A 23,366-nucleotide genomic window follows, 5' to 3' on the forward strand; every position below is an offset into this window, starting at 1 on the left:
TATCTGTCTTATGTCTATAATCTGCCTTTGGTTCCATTTCACCACAAATACACCTATGAAATATCCCATTTTGTGGTCCAAAGGAGACAGAAGGAAGACAGGAGCTAAGCAAATAAGCAATGCTGTGTCTACAGCATAGACAAGCTTTTGCCTCACCAAGTTTATTACCCCCCCTTTCTTCTCCCCATCCTCGTCCTCTCATCACGTGCAGTTGGAACTCTCTCTTTCCATATTTCCCGATCAAATGCAACGTGCCCTATGGCTATGGTGGAAGAGCTCAGAAACGTTTGCTCAGATCTTACCGTTCAATTTACTTCAAGGAGGAGGAAGAAGAAGAAGAAGAAGAAGAATCAAGTGATGGCAGTAGCTCCGACCTTCTGTGGTCGAGGTTTGAAGAAGCAGTAAAGCTGTTGAATGAAAGGGAATACTATGCTTGCCATGACTTGCTTGAATCTCTGTGGTTTGAATCAAATGACCCTCTGCGTACCCTTCTTCATGCTCTCCTCCAATGTGCCGTTGCCTTCTATCATCTCTTCAACCAGGTGACATTGCATCTTCCTCATCACCTTCTGTTTTTCTTCAATCCCCTCTTTTCTGTTACCTCTTCTCTAAAACTAAATGTCATTATTTTACCTCTGTTTGCTTGAATATCTGACTAATTTCTACTTTAGACTAGTTAAAATAGCAATCTTCAAAGTGTTATAGTTCTGAAGCAGCTTCTTTTGAAATCTGAACATCAGTTTGCAGATTGTCCGGATAACTTGTCATACTTGAGGATATGACAAGATTGACAACCCTAATAATGATCATAATTTCTTTGAATCCTTTCCTATGTTGATCACTTAATTTAAGTAAGTAATGATGTATTATTATGAGGGTGACATGCAGAATCACAAAGGAGCAATGATGGAAATGGGAGAGAGTGTATGCAAGCTGAGAAAGCTGAATTTAGAAGCGGGACCCTTTCATGAGTTTGAGAAAGACCTCTCAACTGTCCTCAATTTCATCTATCAAACTCAGTTAGAGCTTGCAGCCTGTCAGTTCTTACATCAACTTCTTTTTTATTTGAAACATCTTTTTATTCTTCTTTTCACATTTCATTTAACATAATAATGAATCATATAACAGGCACTGAAGACTTTTGCTTGACTATGGAACAAACAGAAAGATCGTACCAACTTCTGGAGGGGTTCGGTGCTGGGAAACACCTGTATTTCCTTGAAGAAAGTGATGATGATGATGGTTATAATAACCACATCACATACCTAGTCTTTGATCCTCAGAAAAGCTACGGTGCCACAAACCTTCCTACAACAAAGGTTAAACTTCCCATCTTGGAAGCAACTCGAAACCATCTCATGTCCTTCCAAAACTATTGATTTGTCTTTGTGGATCCATTAAATTAAGTATACCGTTATATACTACGGAGTACTTCCTTTTCGTAATTAGTTGTTTCATTACTAGTTAGAATTGTACTTTTAATGCAACAATTTATTCTTGATTGAAGGTCATTGAGATGAACTAATGTTAAGTCCTACTTTAAGGTTTGCGATGAGTAACATTCCCATAGCATTCATAAAACCAAAAAAGAGGTTCTTCTCCTTTAAGAGGAGACTTCAAGTTTCATTTGTCCTCGTCCGTGATGTTATTTTCCTGCCACGTTTTTCAAGCTACACATGTTGTCTCAGAATCATCTCAGTGTCAACTACCCAAGTTTCACCCTAAGTGAAAGGAAAAGTGGAGAGCAATCGTATTGTAAGCTTTGGCACGCTAGGTTTGGTAACACAAAAATCTTAAAGTCAAAACTTTCCTATTCTCCCCTCAAAGACTCAATACCCATATCAACCAATTGATTTTTCTAAAGGCTCAACATGAACGAGCACTTGCCGCTTTTATCAACAAAGTTTTTTTCGACATCCAAGAACAAGATCGAGGAAGATTTAACTAACAATATTAGGTACAATAACAAAATAACTATACAAAAACATTAGTTGGAAAATTGGATAAAATCCCCTATGGGAACAAAGGCAGAGGCTATGTGTACAAATCATCTGTTGCGGAGATTGTTTTAAAAGGAGAGAATTTCAAAATTTTAATTCAATTGTAAAAAGGAATATCAACAGAGCAAAATTAAAATTTAACAATACAGGAAAAACAGAAAAATAGGGGCTAAGAGGGGAGCTAGTAGATACAAACATGTAAGCGTTTTTCACGAGATTACGCTGCCTCGTTGTCTCAGACGCCGTCAATCCCAAGTTCATGAAATCTGAAATGCAATGTTGTGATTGCAGATGTTTTAAGATAATACCCTGTCAAGTTAGGACATCAGACATAGACACATTAGTGCAGATGAGCTTGTAACACGGTTCCTTCTACTACAAGCAAAATGTTCGAGCTAGTAATGGTCGTGCAAGACCCAGCTTCAAGACATACAAGTTCAACAAGACTAGTAGATTTAAAAGGTTAAGCATTTTCATGGAGAAACTAGAGTTTCAAAATTAACACATAAGTTGAGAAATGTAAAAGATATTCTATCCTATGTTAATAATCCTTAATGAGAATTGCCAAGGAGAAACATATTGCAGTCCTCGAGTTGGAAGGGGAGGGAATTTTTAAAGCCTGAAAACAAGGATAAATAACCTAAGAGGGTGTTTGGTTTTTAAAGGGAAAGAGAAAGAGTTTAATAGAGGGATACAAGGACCACAAAAAGGAGGAAGTCTTGGCCTCAAGTGACTTGTGTCCATATGGACACAAGTGGCTTGTAATTGGTACCCGCTAATTTGGTATTGGTACTAAGACTAGTATGGTATTGGTATACCAATACATTGCTAAGTACCAATACAAATTATTTGTGTTATTGGTACTGACATATGATGTGTTGCCTTGTTGGTACTAAAAATAATTGTATTTGAGTCACTTGTGTCCATATGGACACAAGCCACTTGAGGTTTAGCAATCCTAGCAAGCTAAACCCTTAATTTACAGAGTTGTACATTTTAGAAATAAGGAGAATCCCCAACCTACAACCACCATTAACCCTTCCTATGTATGTAAAACCACCACCAACCCTTGGTCAACTTTCATTTCCTTTTCACAGGACCTGCAGGCTAAGCCGCTAAGGTACTATACATACAGTTTGATAGTAACCTATAAAGTCTGACCTCCAGTAACATAAAGGTGCATATCAGTAAGAATAACTTGCAGTGGAAACACATGTATAACTTAGGCCCCGTTCTTTTTGGCTTAACAGTTTCATGACTTATTACGCAATTCAGTTCAGTTCAGTTCAGGAGCATCAGTTCAATTTAGTTCAGTTAACTTAAGTTCAGTTTAATTCAATTCAATTCAACTTATTATTATATTAATTATATATTATATATTTATTATTATTATTATATAACGTATTATTTACGAGTACGGTTAATCTATTATTAATTACTATAATTTATTTATTTATAATTTATTATTTTTCATTTTTATTATCATTTAGTAATGAATTAAGGATTATTAATTATTTATTATTTAGTAATTGATTACGGATTATTAATTATTAATGTTTTAATTATTAATTTTTTAATTACTAATTTTTTAATTATTAATATTAATATTAATAATTAATAACAGTAAATAATAAATAATTATATACGGAGTATCATTTATTATTTATTATTTATCACTTATCATTTATCACTTATCATTTATTATTTATTATTACGTATTTAGTTTTATTGTTTAATGTTTAAGGTTTATTATTTATTATTTATTTCAACTCAGTAATATTCATTTAAGTTAAGTTCAGGAGCATTCAGTTCTAAAGAACAGGGCCTTAATTAGAAAATACTCCTGCTGCCTGGGTTTAGGATGTTACACCAAACTCCCATTACAAGTTTTACAACTAGGGTGTCCAGCCTACACTCAGTTGTAAATGTACACCCTCGCACGCTCTCCTCCTCGTGAGGGAAAGGAGTGTAAGTGGGTGTAAAATTACACCGAGTAGCAGTGGCGGTGCCAGGATTTTATGCATAAGGGTTCGGAATTTTCAAACGTGCGCCTAATAAAATCAAACATTATAATTCAAAATTTATTTTACAACTAACAATTTGATGGTACACTTGTTCTATTACAACAATACTAAAAGAACTATAATCGAACTCTACGAGTTTTCATTTTCTTGTATTAGAGGTTCATTTTGAGGTGTTGGAGGTTCACTTTGGGGTGTTGGATGTTCATTGAAGGTGGTTCAAGTGGTCTTGAATTAGATTTTTTGAAACTTTAACATACGATCTTTCCTAAAGAATCTCAATCTAAACCCTTCATCTCAGGTCAATCTATTCAAAATCATAAATTTCAATTTTAATTCCAAGTTAGCAATTTTTTACACCAAAATATTCAAAGTTTCAAACCCCAACTCTTTAAATTTATGAATTCAAACACATATAGTTCAATACTTTAATTGAATAAATTTGCAAAAAGTACTTAGTAAACTAAGAAAATTAGTGGAGAGGTTTTTTGTTTCAAGTGTAAAAGAAAAACAAATAAAAAGAGGAGGAAAGGAAACATAAATAAAAAAAATAATCACAATAGCCACTACAAGGGTTTCGAACCCTAGTCTTTGCTGCAGGTTGCAGATCTCAAAACCACTGTGCTACCTGGTTTATTATGTTAAATTTCAGCGGCTGATAATATATATTTCTTTCCAGTCCAGTAAGGGTTCAGTTGAACCCACTGAACCCTTACTGGCACCGCCCCTGCCGAGTAGGATGGTAATTGTCCTATGACAACTTCCCGATACCAACACAGGAAAATGGAAATTTACCACCTATTTACAATTACTTAGTCAACCAGCAAGCCACCAACGACTAAGAAATTCAAACATTTCTAGAAAAAAATAAGGAACAAAGTATTTCACATGCATATTAAGACAATTATTCAAGGTTTAAGAATGCTGATAAAACTATTCGTAGCAAGGAAGCTAAATCTTTCCATCCGCGACACAATAAAGAATAAAAGAATCACCAAAAGCTAACACATTCAGACAAAAAACCTTTGAAACACTGGAGTCAGGAAATTATCGCACAAGTTTATTAATGATCTAAACGATACTAAAAAATGCATCAAAAGATAAGGGAAAAGCATAGCTCGATCCAAAAGATGAAATATTTCAAATGGCATACCATGATATTACAGAACAAGATCGAAGTTGGAAAAAGATGTTAATACTATGTAAAAAAGCTAAATCCCAATTTCCTTTCAAAAAGAATTATGTATAAAACTAGAATCACCAAGACCAGCTTATACATTCAGATAAAAACACTTCAAAAGCAGGAATCAGAGAATCATCTGACAAGTTTATCAAGGAGGATCCACACATGAATTGATTCTAAAAGAAGGCATGAGAAGATAGGGGAAAGAGCTACCTGATGAAGGATAGCACTAACTCAATGTGTGATGTGTGTCTCCATGCTTGGACACAAGATGATGTGATTGCCGATATTGAAAATACATAAACTGAAATAATATCTAATCAAAGAGATTAAGGACCCAAACATGTGATCATTAACTGGAGGTATTTCATTATTAGAAAAAGCACATCATGAACTGGACAAATAGCAAAAACTACCACAATTATAAAACTGGGACGTGTAGCAACAAACCAAAAAAAAGATATACACCAGTTATAGTCTGGAATAAACCAACTGTGGAAGTGCAAAGCATCAATATAAGGGTAGGGGGCACTTTGGAAAGTAGCATTATTATCAGTTGGTTAGTGGCTTGGAGAAGAGGATAGATACACTTTTAGAGGAAAAGCTCTTTATATAGAGCACATTAGAGAGAGAGAATTATGTTGGTAGACTGTTAGAGGAAAAGCTCTTTATACAAAAAGCATATTAGAGAGAGAGAATTATGTTGAATATTGATGATTTTCAGTTACAGCCTGGGATAAACTAACTGTGGAAGTGCTAAGCATCGATATGAGGGGTGGGGACACTTTGGGAAGTAGCATTGTTATTAGGTTGTTAGTGGCTTGAAGAAGAGGATAAGTAGACTGTTAGAGGAAAAGCTCTTTATATAGAGCACATTAGAGAGAGAGAAAATTATGTTGAATATTGATGATTTTCGGTAAGCTAATTTGGAGAGAAACAAGCCTCTCGAAAGCTTGAATATCCTCACATTTTCTGTAATTTCCAGCCTACTAATCAAAATCATCTTATTCGTCACTTGCTGCCATTAATGGTGTAAAACCTAAGTTAATTCTTTCTTAGCAGAAGAATGCCACAATACTTCAGCAGATCAAATGCTTACAAAACAGAAACCCATCATTTTTTTTACTTCAGTACCAGGTAGTCAGGTACACAGGAAATTTTGACGAAGCTCTCCTTTCAGATGCACAACAGCACACATCATGCCTTGTTATAGTATCTTTTTCGTTGTTTTCCAGTTTTTCATAGCATTATACTCTGTATATTTCTTCTGTATCTTAATAACACTATCCTCAAAAAAAAAAAAAAAACTACTCTTCTAGTCCTGAAAAGAATAGCAGCTAAAAAACAAGCAGATATGCATTGCATACACCAACAGCCAGCACCTATGCAGCACAGGAATAAAAACATGTACCAGAAAATGAAAACTAAGAAGGGGAATGTGAAAATGTCAATTCTCATATAAGATAGGAAGCAGGACAATCGCAATAAATATATGAAAACATTTTAAAATTCTTACTATACTTTTTTTAATTTGTTGATTTTTCCGTTAAAGAGAATAACAGCCATGGCAGGTTTGGCAAGGACACATCATATATTGCAAAAGGATACAAATGTATCAAGGAGTGCACAGCCTCCTGCATCAACCAGCCATGGCAGGTTTGGGAATATCTTCGACCAGTCGAGGCTATTAACTAGTATGCTGCATGATAAAACAGTTAACATTAGCAAAGTCCTGCATTGTTAAAGGAAAATATAAATACCACCTCTTGAATATATCACAGAGAAAGCATACAAAATGTTATACACCTAAACCACAAAACTCAACTTAATTCTTTTACTCACAGAGACAAACTGCAGATAAAATTACCTTACCTATTCTTTAATCCACACATAATCTTGGGTCCATTCGTATTAAAATTCACGTGAAAAAACAGCACACAAAACCTTAAACCATTTCCTGATAAAAGCATACTAACGTAAAGCAATATAAATTAAACCATATCCTCTTCCTTGACCATGCCAAGATTATTAGCTTATCAATTGTGCTGAAGGTGGATGAATCACGGTGCCGTTGCCTATAGAGCTTTGTTCACGGAGTATAGAAGAACTTAGGTTTCCATAATAAAATAATGTTTTTAACTTTTTATTATTAAATAAAGTTATTTCAGATTGTAAAAAAAATCAGTTTAACTAGCTTATGACCTAGAAAATGACTAGGTGCTAATCTGCTGGCTGCTCCCAAATCATCTTATTAGCACATGGTCAATCAACTTCTATTGTCTTAAGTTTTTTTCAAAATAAGAATTTTCCAATATTATTTGGAAGCGAAAATTAAGAAATGCGACACCACTAGCATGATGAAGGTTTTTACTTGCACAAAGAACATATAAAATTGAGACACTTACTAAAAGCATATTGGTCAAGGACACTATAGTGGTAAAATGTCGAAAAGGGGTAGTTGTTTTAACTTTTAAGTAGAGCATTTAAGTATAAGCAGCACAATTAGTGATTAGGAGAGAGTAAAGACTAAGATGTTGAGGGCGATAACTATTAAGTAGAGATGACTAAGCAACTAAATCTCTCCAAGAACTTAGCTTTCTACAATTATAAATCACCTTGTTACTCAGACTATCAATTGCCTCGTGTCCAACATATATCTGACCCAATTCTTGCATGTGATCCTAACAAAAATAGGTAAATAGGAAAGCTTTCATATTCATGTCAGATACTTTCTGAAAAGTTGAAGAAAAACTACTGTTCTAAATGGTGTCGGTTTCCAAGACTGAGAAAACAGAAAAAATTGGTGCATCCAGTTCCACAATTTTTCTCTGATGGTAGTCTTGTTTCCATTCAAGTAAACAGAAAAAGGTCCATCCTCTTTGTAGTTTGTAAGAAGCAAGTAATCTGTAGGAGAAAATCTGTTGAGCAAGTGAGCCTCCAAAGACCAAGATATAAAACAAAAGTCACCGCTGGATGCTTTACCAAGGATGAACCTTGCTAGAAAAGGTATTCTGGTATGTGACTAGTGTGGTGAAGATAAAAGATTAAGCATGCTATGCTGATATGCTGATATGCAATTTGGCCGAAAAACTGCTCTATCTTTAATACCCTATATGGTTGGGTCAAAGTGGTGCTACATTTTGGAAATTCTAGGGATCTGGTTGTCACAGACCGGAATTTTTCCCGGCATGGTGCAACTAGTCCCATATGAGGCAACTCCCAATGTGCCTTACGGATGCATGTGTCTTGGTGCAGGTTAGTGTCATTGCTTGTTGTTACTCCTTGTTTTAAAGCTTCTTGCGCATATGGGGAAGTTAGATCAAACGTCGTAGATTCTTCTGTGCTCGTCCTGTGACAAGTGGTATCAGAGTGAGACCTAACTTCATTGAAGGGCAAAGGTTCCATACAACATTAGGAGGACCACCAATCAATTGCGGTGCAGGCCCGTTCTGGTGCAGGGTAAAGGGCATCCAGAACCGATTCCCCGGTGGGATATCATGTGAAGTGCGTGTGGTGCGCTAACTATGGGAGTACGCGAGCGAGCTCGGTCGGGGAGCACCTCACTACAGGAGTATGTCCGTGACTACTACATGGTGGAACCAAGTTTGAAGTGGACGTGTTGAGGGATAAAGGACAAGTGTAGAAGCAAAGCAACAACAAGCAAGGTTGGAGAGGAGTCGCATTGTGGTGCTAAGGAGTGGGATTTGTTGTTCCAGCGCATAGCTTATCGTTGGGTAAGCGTGTTAGGCATGTTACTTGAGTTGTACGAGAGCGGCTCAAGTTGTATGTTGCAATGGGAAGTGACGACGAGCGAGCCTCTGAGAGAGGGCGTTTGTGGCTTTAGGTGGGGGAGAATGTCACGGACTGTCATTTTTCCTTATGCATGGTACATCAAGTCCCATATGAGGCAACTCTCGTTGCTGCTTTTGTGCGTTATGCCTTACTGACGCATGTGTCTTGGTGCAGGTTAATATCCTTGTGTGTTGTTAATCCCTGTTTTATAGCTTGTTTTATAGCCTGGATCAAGGCGCCACAATCTGCAGTCGTCCGGTGACAATGGTGGTGTACATCTCTAAGCATGCATATTGACTACCGCAGTGTAACCCCAAATATATAAAAAATTATATTGACTGAATCTTCTAATTATAAACAACAAACTAAAATTAAGCCTTTTTTAGAAATACCTACATATGTCACATTTTCTACTAATGCGAATACGAACATCAGTTTCAGAAAATACCTGGCTACATATGTCACATTTCCTACTAATGCGAATACGAACATCAGTGGATTGAGCCCCTGTATCATACATCCAACAAAGTACAAAAACGACTCAGAATTGGTTATCAATTTGTCAACGTATGAATAAGTCAGCTCAGTGTGCTCACCTCAACATGGCCCCTTTTAAACTGTAAGATTGAAAAACAATCATATCAGTATGTGATAAATTTAAAATTTTCCATAAGTTGCAAAATTTGAAAATTATTATATTTGAATTAATACACAGGAATAAGAAGTGTAATCAAAATGAAAATTGTATTTATTTCTACATCACAAGATGTAGCACAAATTTAAGACTTTCTCGTTGAAGAATTTGGGCCTTGCATACAAGCAAACAAAAGATGATGGTTTTGAAATAGAAGAGCAGGCGCTCCTTCATACTTCCTCCATTTCATTTCAGTCGACGCATTTCTTTAGGCACATATTTGTCTGTGCATGATTTCAAACGTTAACATCTTACCAATAAACAAAAACTAAAAGTTGTTTTTAGAAAAATGATTGAGAATAATCTAACAAAACCCCACATGACTATGTTCATTAATAAGTAAAATCACAAAACAAAGTCAAAGTAACTCATAAGAATAGTGTCAAAGTCAAAACGTGTTAACTAATAAGAAATGAAGGAAGTATAATTAGAAATTATTCTCGTTGTTTTCTGGCACTTATTAATTAGGGAGCAAAAAATAGTTCTTAATAGAATCATAGGTCTAAAGCTCTTCTCGACATCTACATTCATTCATGGTGCTCTTACATATTAAGGGACTATCTTAACAGACCTACAGCCTATTTACAATCCTCATGTTTCAATACTGTTTACTGTGTGGAAGGGAGGGGGGAGAGTGGATGTAGACCTCTACACTCTAACCTGTTTTAGTTCCTTCTATATGATTCAATCCCTTTCTTAATTCAGATACCAACTATGCTTTGGTGTAATATTGTAAGTCTGTAACATGCAAAAGTAATCTAGAACAACGCTAAGAAACTCTCCACTATCCACACACCCTCCAGCAACATAATATCATTGTACAGCGTATCTCTCATAGACAATATATTCAGGTGAATATGATGCAGCACTAGTATAAGAAAGTCAGATACCCAGTCCTGCATTATAATGGAATCCAAAAATAAGAGCAGCAGACTGCAGGAGAGTGGAGATAATAAATCTCAGCACACGTGGAATATGAGATACTTCTAGACCAGTAGAAAACTTGCAAGCTATGTGGAAGAACACTATGCGTCGTTGTAGCAAGATTAAAAGGTGAGCTTTTCGACAGAATATCATGAGAATGTCCATGTCGCAGATAATGAATGTAAACACCTTGAATGCATATATAGCAACTGTTTACTAAATGGGGTATGGAAAAATAAAAAATAAAAGAGATCACTTGACAATTTGGGATCTACCTCCATAGACCTAAAGATATTTTTGGTAATTAAATGACATCAGGATCCAGGTTCTTGAAAGATGGACCTTGCTTACTGGGAGTTTATTGTCAGGGGCATCTTCGTAGGTAAGTTGCTTCAAGTACCTTAATCCCTTTTGCATAAAGCTATCAAAGATACGTACGGCCTTGAAAAGAATGGCGTCCATTCTTGACTAACAGTGAATAATATTTCTAACACGAGCCTACAAATTTTATTCCTTGAACACCACATCTCTTCCATTTGTCAAGTATAAGGTTGACAAGAAAGATACCAAGCTCTACAAAATACCTATTTCGCAGTTGTTTTTTTTTATCAAATGGTTTATTTCAATGTCTACGAACATCAATGCCAAACAAGTCCATCTACTCATTTAGTGTTTATACTTTTTCTTTGGATATTGTCATGGAAGGATAAGGTTGGCTGAGAATTTTGACTACAAGCAGTCAAAATCATAAGACCACATATTTTCCTGTTTCTTTTTGTTGTAGAATTCTACATCTCCAGCGAGGGAGAAAGCTTTTTTTGAACTGTATATAAGATAAGCCTAGAAGCAGCGGTATTGCATCATCTAAAAGCGAAACAGAGGTATCTCATGACTCATCTAATGTGTTTATTAAGCAAAGTAATTTCTAAAGCTGGTAGAACCAGTTTAAGCACTGTGAGATAGTCACTTTTGTTTAGCATAGAAGTTCTAGGATATGAATGAAATGTGGAATATTGCCAAGCTTCAACTTGAGATAAACTTTAGTGTTCGTTATTTTGGGTTTCCCAGTGATAAGGAGCATAAGATCCTGTACTCATTTGCTTTTCTTGCTATTCATAAGTTATTTAGTCCGAACGGAACAAGAAATCTTCAGGACGAGGTTGGTTGACCAAAAAATTTCATCTGAGATTGTTTTCTTAATCTTTTATCTGGGCATTTGGATGCTCACTTTCTCATGGATATTCTTAATCTGATATAGCATGCTTGATGTGCAGTTCTGTTCAGCACAAGTTAAATGAAGTGCACAAAATAATTACATAGACCCGTAAGTGGCTCGTACTCTTTAACATATACTCCCTCCGTCCCGGAATACTTGACCTGTTTTCCTTATCGGGCCGTCCCTTAATACTTGACCTGTTTCTAAAAATGGAAATATTCTAACAATATTATATTATTTCTCACTCCACCCCTATTAACTCACCTACCCCCTACTCCATACAAAAAATAATTAAAAATTCAACCCCTACTCTCCCCCAACCCCACCTCTTAACCCACCTCCCACTAACTACATTAAAATAATACCCCACTATCAACTACTACCTATTAAATTAAATAAGTCAATTCAAGTCCCTTAAACTATGTGCCGGTCAAACCGGGTCGAGTATTCCGGGACGGAGGGAGTACTTAACTATTGCTATTTGCTAGTAAGATTTTTTTTTATCAAATTCATAAACATAAAAAGAACTCCGCCTGTGAGTGTTGCGTATGCGGCATTCACTTGTGAGTGTCGCGTATGCGGCATTCACTGCCGGTCCCAAGCCCGGATAAAGGAGGAGGGTGCGGTAGGTTGGTGGCGGCCAGCAGTAAAACTAAGCCACATATCATGACATGATTCATAAACATAAAAAGCATGCAGAACGTTGGTGAGAAAACTTACATTTAAGCAAATTTGTGGAAGTCGTCCACCCATGTAAATAGCTGCCATAGCCCATCCCATGTACGTACCGATGCCCCCATCAACACCTGATGAGATCTTCTGCAGACTATTGACCTGAAATTCCATCAGCATTCAAGTCACAATCATGCTGAAGTGGTCTCTTCCACTGAAGTTAAAAACAAATCCTATTTTGCTTGTTGTCCCACTATGGCATTGTTCACCTTGCAGAAATAGGTCTCATGACAATTAAATTCAGACAGGTGCTAACAAGGGCTGCAAGTTCATTTTAAGACTTTCATTACCATTACCCCATTGCCTCAAAGAGGCTCTCGTAAAAAGCAGGGTAAGGGGGGGTCGGATGTAACCAACAATTGCAGAGAGGTTGTTTCCAATTGACCTAAAAGCAATAACGGGACGACCACGGGACGACCATCTTCTACTTTATGGAAAGGAAGCGAAGAGGTTTTAAGAGCCATTTTGATTTAGTCCATTACATCCCATGGCCAAAAGAACAGATGAATCTTTGGCTCCATCGGAAATGGACAGAAAGTTCATTTTAAGACTAAATAAAATAAAATTATAACTACAGAAAAGTTCAAATCATTGTTACCAGATTCACTAGTAAGAGAATGGGTGTTGGTTAGTAGTTCGCTATCTAATTTGCTTAGTCAGACCAAAAATGTACCGTTTTCATGTTATAATAGTTCAGTTCGTGGGGTGATTAGAGAATTAGGTAACACTGGTTCAAATAATGGCCAAAAGGGGGAATTAATGCGAAGAACGTAGCCTATATTTGCCAACTTGTCATTCCAAGTGTAGTATATCCAATTGGTGGTGAATGTTTTGTCTCTAAGAAATCAAAGCTATTTGCAGGCATATTTTCTAGTATTTCAAGACTGGACAACTTCAGCAGGATAGAACGCATTAAATTAATTTGTTCTACTGCTCTCTACTACCACCAATGACAATAACTTCTAGAACCAAGGATGTAAGCTAGAAAAAATGCAACGAAAAACTTGTCCATGTCTAAGTGGGACTGGCTCAGTTTATCTGACAACTTTTGCTTTCTAATTCCTGTTGAGTAAATTGAAGATAACTTTGACATGCAAATTGATGTAGATCTATCAGTGAACATCCATACCAAAAAAAAAATTATGAATTTCAGTAACATATGATATCCTACCTGAAGGAGCTTTCGGTTTGGTATTTCAACAGCCATACTCGGCCTTGTGTTTCTTGTACGGGTGAAATTCAGGGTTCCGACGATGAAAGTTATAGCAGGCACCTGAGGAAAAAAAGATAAGTTGACATACATCCCAAGAAAATCATAATCATAAGTAGTTCCAAACAAAAAACAAGAATGCAGGCTTGAAGCTCACAATACACAAAAGGTTTTTGGGTTTTGATGGCTGCATCGGCCTAGTTGGCAAGGATCCACCAAGCAAAGGCTCTTCAATAGGATCCTCAACATCCACTGTACTAGAATCTCTCCATGGAGCAATTAAAGATCTCCTTGTTGGAGTATGAGTCGTAGTTAAAGATCTTGCTGACCTAAATACAATAAATAGGAGAAACATTTAGAACGAATAAACGTCAAAGAGAGTGGTGGGCCTTTTTTCCAACTATACTTTTTCACACATCACAGTAAGACATTAGATACTGTCTGATTTAAGTATATAATTAACCTTTCCAAGCAGAAAGTGAGAAACTATAACACAAACTCATACATAATGAAAAACAGAGAGATAAGAAGCATAAGAGCTCCAAAGGGATGAATCAACCCTCCTATAATAATAGCAACGAGTGAACTGTGAATGAGACACAAAAAATGACCAAACATTCTGTGCTTGCGAAATCATTACCACGTTCACACAGGTACTACATTAATCCATCCAGATTAAGTATAACATATGAACAAGTTCATGCAACTGAGTTCACTAATAAGTAACAACACATCTCAGAGAAACATCAAGACACTACTATACTAAGTTTTTGCACCAGAGTTGCTATACTAAACACTTCAAAGAGTCTGCAATTTTCATAGAATGGCATCAAATATCTGTTGCAAAGAAGGCTTGAGAAAACTACATTTGCCATAACATCTTCTGAGAAAGCAGAGACTAACTTGCATTTCTTTGTTTGTGACCTGCAGTTTAGATTCACTGACATGACAAAAGCTGAGTATACCCTCGAATTTCAAGGTTTTGCCGAGTCACATACTTGGGGGTTTAAAAGGAAGAAACAACTTGGAAACATAACATTAACAACATCACCCCAATGCTTTCGGTGAGGCTCCCGCCTTGGGCAAGGAAAGGGGGGTCTGATTCCTAGGCTTAAATCTTTTGGTAAACAGAGACGTTGTTTCCAATCCATACACATTTAAGAGCTACTACTTTAAAACGATGCAGAACATGTAGTTAGATAAGCCATCTGAATTGAGTCCATAATAAAAAGTCTAAAGGTTAGTGATTTTGAAAACTATGTAAATGCAGATTTTAAGTGATATGTACCCCGTTTTTCGTAAGAAGGCACTTCCGCTCAGTTAATATGAACAGTAATTCTATTTACCCTTTTTCAAGGAATAAACATTAACTATACCAAGGTACTTATCGACAAACAAGATCTTTTTTTCTTTTCCACAATATCAACTTCTACCAAGCCACAGAGGATCAGCATTCAGCAAGAAAGCATGTCATTACGGTGCGGAGTGCTCGAAATAACACCGTGCATTATTTTGTATTTTTCTGTGTCCATAACCACACATTTTACATTCGGATTTAATGAACTGTGGATATTGATACAACTAAGGCGAAATTCCCCACCTTTGAAAAAAAATCATAGAAAAAATTAGAAAACAGATTCCATCTACAATTGGAGCAATCCATCTTGGAGTATCATTCCCTGCCGAAGATCAGAAGCATAGTAATATAATATTTACAGAAGACCCAAAGCAGGTAAACCTATGCCTACAACTACGAATAAGGTTAGCTAGCATAATTAAGGTTTCACAGATAAGCAATTTAAAAAGAAAGAGATGAAAACATAAAACTCAAAGACTTACATGACATTTATAATAATGGAAAGGTGCACAACATTTTCAGGAAAATAGATGCCATGACCGACACATCTACTGACTCAAAACGACATGAGGAAAGAAGGGGAGAAAACATATATAGTTGACAAGCCTAAACCTCACACCAAAACACAAGCAAAACACATTAGACTGACAAACAGCAACGAAGGCAAAGAAAGCAGATGTTGTTTTAAACCAAAACCTAAGTGGAATGATCTAGTATATATAATGTGAGATGAAACTGAGTATAGAAATTCAGATTATTATGTGTTTGACGTAGAGAAACTTGAGCAAGTGATAAAAGTAACCATATAGTACTCAAACGTCTCGGTTATGAGAGCACACAACTCCCGATTGTATGTTTGGCTTAATTCATAAAGCCTAGATAACAAAGCTCATCCAAAGAATAATAATTCTCACAAAACAACTCTCTACCTTTCTTCATAATTTTGTGGCCCTTAAATAGGCTTACAAACTCATGTCAAAAGAATTCTACAATTACTAAAGCACGCAGCAAAAGTAACCTAAAACAAGTTGGAATCAAACTCTTGAATGAAAACGAATTTGAACATAATCAAAGTTGGAAAACAAATCTTAAATCAACTAGTAGTTGAAAAGAGAATCCTACCTTACTTAGGAACAGAAAACTGAAAGAAAAAAAATCTTAAACACATTAGGGATTGAGAATCACGAAAAACAAATCCTAACCAAGTTCGGAATTGAATCGATGAAAAGCAGTTCCTGACACAACCACAAGCTAAAACCACGAAAATCTCACTCAAGCGAGTGCCAAAAACAGGTAGCTAAAAACCATGACACACTAACATTAATCCTAGAAGAACGATGTTGCTGAACCCATCAATATGTAAGGCTACAAGCAAGCTGCATGATGCATCTACCAACTGTTTTTGAGATAATTCTCAAGAGAAAGATCAGAATATTCAGCAAACAGCAATGTCAGGAACTTCTCTATGAGAATCTATTCGACTAGCTCGAAAACAAGATAACAAGATAGTCCAGGTATCCAATAGGCAATCACTAAGGGGATGCGTAGAGGATCTGTCTCAAATGAAAAACAAGAAAACCTAGTCCTATCTTAAACAAATGAAACACAACTTACAAGTCACATGCTCAAGAACAAATAAAGAGCTGAGCATTTGGAATTTGGAATTTCGGTGGTCAAAATTTTAGAAAAGCCTACAGAGCTAAGGGAGCACAAACTCTCTTCAAAAAGGTAGTAAAGCAACTTACGTATAAAAGGAATCTTGTCCGGCAGAATGACTACGTGAAATGGACGGAAAAGGAATAGGTGAACTCATTGTGGTACCACTATTACTGCCATTGATGAGTTTCTCATCACCAGAATTTTGAAGTGAACTATACTCTTCTGCGACTTCCCTCTGATTAGGTTTTGCAACCTGCACAATAGTAAAAACACTAATGCATCATTCTTTCACTTGAAAAGGCAATATCAAACCTATAAGGCTTCGTTCTTTCAGTTGAAGTAATTGACCCTCGTCTGATTATAGATTTATAGGCCCTAATCTGAACTTATCAAACCTGTTTTTTTAGTGTGGAAAGAACACAGTTAAAAACTAACTTTCATTTATCCTATGTAAATTTAACTGGTGAAGATACAAAATCAAAAACATCTACCATACGAAATAGGACTAGTTAACTACCGCGCACATCTAAATTCACACAACAGGACAGATACACCACCAAGTCAGAGACTTGGAGTTTATTCTACAATATCGGGAGTTAAAGTAACATAAAGTGGTGAGTTGTTTTAGTACTCCATATGAAGTATTCATCCACAAGGTTTTAACAGCATCGTAATCAGATGTCAGCTCCAGAATTGCTAATTAAAGTGACATCGTTTAATCCAAAAAGTCCACTCCTCAATAAACTCTCAACTTGAAAGCCATATTTTAGCTAACAAAGACCCATCTAAATTTACCCAGAAGTCGATCTTCTCTAGCATATTTCACCTTTAGCATAACTGCATACGTGTATGTCCTTCCTAAAATTTGGAGAATTCAAAACCCCAAGGCATTTGTTGATTAGCATAAACACATACACAGAATGCAAAAAGAACCAACCTTATGGCATTGTCTGTTACATTTCAATCGATGGTAGATGTGACCATAATATACAGACTGCAGTGTAAGAGTCAAGGTGGTCACTGTGTACAACTGCAAAGGGTAAAATTGCGAGTTAAGTGGACAAAAGTCACAGAACAGACTATAAAGACATAAAACTACCCCATAATGGACAACACACTTACCAAGGCCATATAAAATTGTGTAGGCAGCTGCACAAAGACACGTGAACTATCAGTCAACTAGGAATTCTCAACAATTAGATCAAGAGCTCGCAATATAGAAGTATAAAACATTACAACAATTGAACAGCAAGCAGTTATATCTGAACTGGACCAACGGAACATCAAACACTGGGGGTGGTAACACGGTGAATGAAGAATATACTCATGCCTCCCAATGATCTCAGGAGCAGGTTGTCAATCTAGAATCATCAACACCAGAGAGTCATTCAGGAGGGTAAAGACGTAGAGCTTTATTTACGATTGACCACATCCAAATAAGAACTTTATTTGCTATTGAGCTCAGGAATCAGAGCTAGAAAGGTCCAGGTGAGGCGAATTTCTCACAAATGCACAGTCAAATTCCATTAACATCCAAAACTTGTAGATTTCAACAATTCCTTTTAAAAATTAGGACCCACAAAATTCCAGGTATACTCACATTATATCAGTATATCTGGACTTCACTATCTAAAGCAGTTTTACCTTGAACTTGTAACTAAAATCCTAACAGTTCTAAGTCTCACCCTTCCAACTTAGAGAATACTATCTAGCAAAATGAGAAGGCCTAACTTTGAGCTTTGAGCTTTAGGCTTCTTAAGAGTATACTCATTAGCAAGGACTGGAAAGACTGAAAGAGCCTGGTTTCAGAAGAGTGTACAAAGCACGCCGAAGGGAGAGAAACAGAATAAATTAAAAAAGGGGAGAGAAACAGAATTCTTAGCAATAAAAATTAAATGTAGGAACTCACAGTAGCTGGTTCAAGCAAGCAGCCGAACATGTTGAAAAAGTCCCTGCAGTAAAAAAAATGAAACAAATCAACACTGACACCACAGTAAGTACAGATAGAAGAGTAACAGTACGTAGTATAACATATCCAGATAAGGCCTAAGATATTTTGTTCCAAATCTACAGAAGTTATCAGTTTCCAGTACTCCTAATAACCATTCTACATTGCTATCACACCCCCAAATTCTGGCCACGTCTCTCTTTGAGAGTACACACTGCTAATTGTCTAATTAAATACTTAGTTGAGGTCCTGAAAACATTTTTCATAAGTCCCAAACTGATCCAAGTTGCTACAAGATTCTATTATTGGCAACATCTTTCATCGGTCTGTATCAGCCCATTCAACAACTGAACTTGTAAGCATCACCAAGACACCAACTCCTTCATCAAGTTGTGTTTACACCTTAGATACACTAGGATAAGCTCCGGGCTATTTAAGTCTTTGGGTAGCACCACTAGATTTTGTTGTGGATTGCAGACAACCTGGATTATCCGATCATCTTTGGTGGGGTAAATGGCTGATACTACTGGAAGAATTCCTCGCTGTTAAGAAGAAGATAGATCCTCATTATCTTACGGTCCTTACCACATACTTGAAAGGATTATCTGATTAACTGATTAAGTATCGAAAAGGATCTTGATTTGGAAAAATGAAAGTTAGCATTGCATAAGCATATAGATATCAGTTAAGTTATACTCAGCTGCTTCTACATCATTTGTGGGTGTTTAGATGACTAAACCGGGTTAATCGACATTTCTCTTCAATAATATCTTCCAAAATCCAAACATCAGTTATACATTGTACAATGTGATAACACGATAAATTTTCATCTATCCATCAAATGTTATGATTCTATCTTTTTCAATAGTTATGCATATCCAATCACCCATCAAATGTAGCCACATTACTACATTCGTAGGAATATTAATCTTACTCCTTGATCTTACTTATTTTTCATGGTTAACTTATTAAAATTACTAGCCAATCTAGGTAACACTCCCTCTATCCCTCAAAGATTTTCCCAAATGTTTTTGTTCACTTTCTTAAGAGTTGAGAAAAATAAAAGCAAGTGGGTTGGTAGATTTGTCATTTTCCTACATGTTGGAAAACATCACCAAAAATGGTTTGGGGTAAACTCAGAGGGATGAAGTGAAAAGGAAATCACAGCATCTTTGAGGGACGTACTGGTAAACACCAAACTTTGTAATTACTCCCTCATATTTTATCAAATGATAGACTTTCCATAAACAACCGTATTTTATAAAAGGATACACTTTCCTTTTTAGGCATGTTATGATCCCACTTCCAATCTAATATATATATATACAAAGGAGGCATATTTGCTGAAATATTAGAGTTCCACCTAGGAAATCTAATGGTTTCGGCCAATGAAAAATAAGATTTCTAATTTATTTTTGAATTAAAAAAATCGAGTGCCACATAGATAATTAATTAAGCCTGCATAGATATTTTAATTAATTAATTACAAATATATACAACTCCATCCAAAATCAAACACTCTAATAATTAAAAAAAAAATCTAAAATAAAATTCATCCAAAATTAAACACTAATCTAAAATAAAATTCAATCCAAAATCAAACATTAATCCAATATTAGAACGCCACATAGGAAATCTAATGGTTTCAGCTAATGAAAAATAAGATTTCTAATATATTTTTGAATTAAAAAAATTCAGTGCCACGTAAATAATTAACTAGGTGCCACATATATATTTTAATTAATTACTCCCTCCGTTCCGGAATACTCGACCCGGTTTGACCGGCACAGAGTTTAAGGGACTTGAATTGACTTATTTAATTTAATAGGTAGTAGTTGATAGTGGGGTATTATTTTAATGTAGTTAGTGGGAGGTGGGTTAAGAGGTGGGGTTGGGGGAGAGTAGGGGTTGAATTTTTAATTATTTTTTGTATGGAGTAGGGGGTAGGTGGGTTAATAGGGGTGGAGTGAGAAATAATATAATATTGTTAGAATATTTCCATTTTTAGAAACAGGTCAAGTATTAAGGGACGGTCCGATAAGGAAAACAGGTCAAGTATTCCGGGACGGAGGGAGTAGTTACTAATATATACAGCTCAATCCAAAATCAAACGCTCTAATAATTAAAAAAAAATCTAAAATAAAATTCTACCAAAATCAAACACTAATCTAAAATAAAAATCAATCAAAAATCAAACATTAATCCAATAATTAGGTGCCACGTAGATATCTAATGGATTTCGAAATTGTTTTTGATTTAAAAAAGTCCAGCATCACGTAGATAAATAATTAGGTGCCACGTAGATATTTTATTAATTAATTACTAGTATTACGCATATACAACTTCATCCAAAATCAAACACTCTAATAATTAAAAAATTAATCTAAAATGAAATTCAATCCAAAATCAAAAAATTATATAATCTAATATATAAAATATATCAGTTGGTATATATAAGAGTTTTATTTTAAATTAACAATTGAATAGAATTCGTGCATCGCACGGGCTAAAATCTAGTTATATTAATATTTCTCTCGTTCTTGTGGTCCCAACACTTACTTTCATCATCTTTTTACTACAATAAATAATTCACTCACTCCCCCACTTTCATCTTATTTTAATAAATTCAAATGACTCTCCTAATACTACTTGCCCATCAAATTGTATCCTTTAATAAAATACCGAGGGAGTAACACTGAAAAGGGTGCCAAACTTTTTCTCAAACTCCCATTCTTATCACAGTACCACTAATCTACCCTTTTTTCATAAAAAGACAAAGTTGGATATCCACTTTTCTCTTTTAGCAGACATTATATCCACAAGACCACAATCCAAGTAGTACATAAATAAAAGACAAAATCTGCACTTTATTTCCAGCATGTTTTGTACACTTTACATCCCCAAATGCACAAACATAAACTTGAGCTGGAACAATAATCAGACTGGAGCTATACATTTTGTCTTCCAGAAAATAAGTTTATTTTCCCACAACTAGTTTTAGGTGAGCCCGACTTACAATAAATTAATACTACTCTTGGGTATTAAATTTTACAATAGCCCCTGAAGATAGTGAAACTTTTTATATGTAGAGGAGCTTCTAAATCAACAACTGTAATTTATGAATAGTATAAATCATATGGCATAATAGTAAATAAATTGAGTTTCAAACAGGACCAAATTAGAATAATAAGTGATTGAAAGTCCTTATCACTATCATTAACGTCCCTTTCCCAGAACAGGGGTAAAATAGAAAACAGAAAGATAAACGAATTCTAAAGGCATTAATAACAATTAAACATACATAATAATAACAACGAAAAGAGAACAGTAAAAGAGAAAAGGCAAAGGGGAGAAAAAGTACCCAATGATCCAAGTAACCAAGAAAGCAAAAGAAAGGCCTTCAGTAGATTTGGTTTTGTAATTTGTGATAATTTGAGGGATTTCTGCAACTCCCCAACTAAGAACGCTAGCCAAACCCAAACCCAAGGAGAAGGCGTCACTGGTAGTGCATAAGCAATAGCCGAGGTAGTCGCGCGCCCATGTCGCGCAATGCGCAGGGCAAACAGCCTCCGCCATTGTTGAGTATTTGGAGTAGTTGATGACTGAAGTGGTGGCGATAATAAATTTGGGGAGTGGGAAAGGGGAATTGTTAGGTTGGTTGTTTTTTTTTTTTTTCAATTTATTTATAAGGGTGGGAATATTATACGCACGGGAGGTAGAGTTTGTTTTGGCATGGGTTTTGGATTTTGGTGGAGTTGTTTTGAATACAAAGATACGTCTTTTGCTTTGGCGCGGAGGGATGCGTGGGAGTCTGGAGAGCAGGAGGGGGTAAGTGAGCGATTTTGTCCTCCTCCTATGATATTATTTTGGATGATGATAAAGGTCGCAAGTTGCGACAACATTTTGTTATCGCAATCTTACGTGTCGCAGTTTAATTGGTACATATAGGTGACACGTAGGCTAAGAGTCATCATAATATTTTTACTATCAATGCAATATTTTTACTATGAAAATATGTAAATAAGGTAGTCGGTATAAATAAGGAAATTAATTAGAATATTAAGATTTTCCTAGCTTTTTTTGAAATATTTAAAATAGAATATATAAATTAAATATTTTAGTTTCCAGTTTAAATCATGACACATAAACATGCCATGTCATCATTGTGACACGGCTTAAAGGTCGCATGTTGCGACCTTTATCATTTTCGTATTATTTTTGAGCGATTTCCGTCAATAATGCACAAATATAAGTTAATTCCCAAAATACATTACTTTTCTTGTTAATTCCCACCATACCGTCCACGTCAGCATAATGACCTGGTCTTTTTTTTTTAAATAAGCAGCGCAAAACCGCTATCTCAGATAGCGGTCTAAGGGGGTTAACCGCTATCTGAGACAACGGTTAATGTTTAATGAACCGCCATCTCAGATGGCGGTTTACCCCTTCTCACATACTCCATCCAGGAAGCAAATTCAAAAAATCAAAAGCAAAAAAAACTCCGCTCTGTTCGTCTGTTTCTCTCTCTCTCCGTCGTCCTCGGTTAACCCTCCGTCGTCCCTGTTTATCTCTCCACGGGCCGGCTCGCCGGCAGCCGACCTTCGTCCTCGCCCTACCTCCGGCCGTCGAG

General features: G+C 35.9%; 2 protein-coding genes across 2 annotated transcripts; one reads left to right on the plus strand and one right to left on the minus strand.

The window, feature by feature from the left end:
- Positions 1–17: 17 nt before the first annotated feature.
- LOC110778103 (uncharacterized) lies at positions 18–1,543 on the plus strand. The gene is made up of 3 exons (XM_021982661.2): positions 18–542; positions 889–1,036; positions 1,129–1,543. Exons 1-3 carry the CDS (start codon positions 120–122, stop codon positions 1,377–1,379), a joined length of 822 nt encoding a protein of 273 aa, XP_021838353.1. The 5' UTR covers positions 18–119; the 3' UTR covers positions 1,380–1,543.
- A 373-nt stretch (positions 1,544–1,916) lies between these two features.
- Positions 1,917–22,542, minus strand: LOC110778101 (uncharacterized). Its single transcript, XM_021982659.2, has 13 exons — positions 22,098–22,542; positions 18,698–18,740; positions 17,911–17,937; positions 17,726–17,818; positions 16,875–17,041; positions 13,930–14,101; positions 13,734–13,835; positions 12,551–12,664; positions 9,593–9,613; positions 9,445–9,503; positions 6,813–6,903; positions 5,418–5,520; positions 1,917–2,309 (listed from the first exon to the last, which is right to left on the minus strand). Exons 1-12 carry the CDS (start codon positions 22,310–22,312, stop codon positions 5,434–5,436), a joined length of 1,191 nt encoding a protein of 396 aa, XP_021838351.1. The 5' UTR covers positions 22,313–22,542; the 3' UTR covers positions 1,917–2,309; positions 5,418–5,433.
- Between the last annotated feature and the right edge of the window lie 824 nt (positions 22,543–23,366).

This window comes from Spinacia oleracea, chromosome 5 (genome assembly GCF_020520425.1).
Source record: "Spinacia oleracea cultivar Varoflay chromosome 5, BTI_SOV_V1, whole genome shotgun sequence".
NCBI lineage: Eukaryota > Viridiplantae > Streptophyta > Magnoliopsida > Caryophyllales > Amaranthaceae > Spinacia > Spinacia oleracea.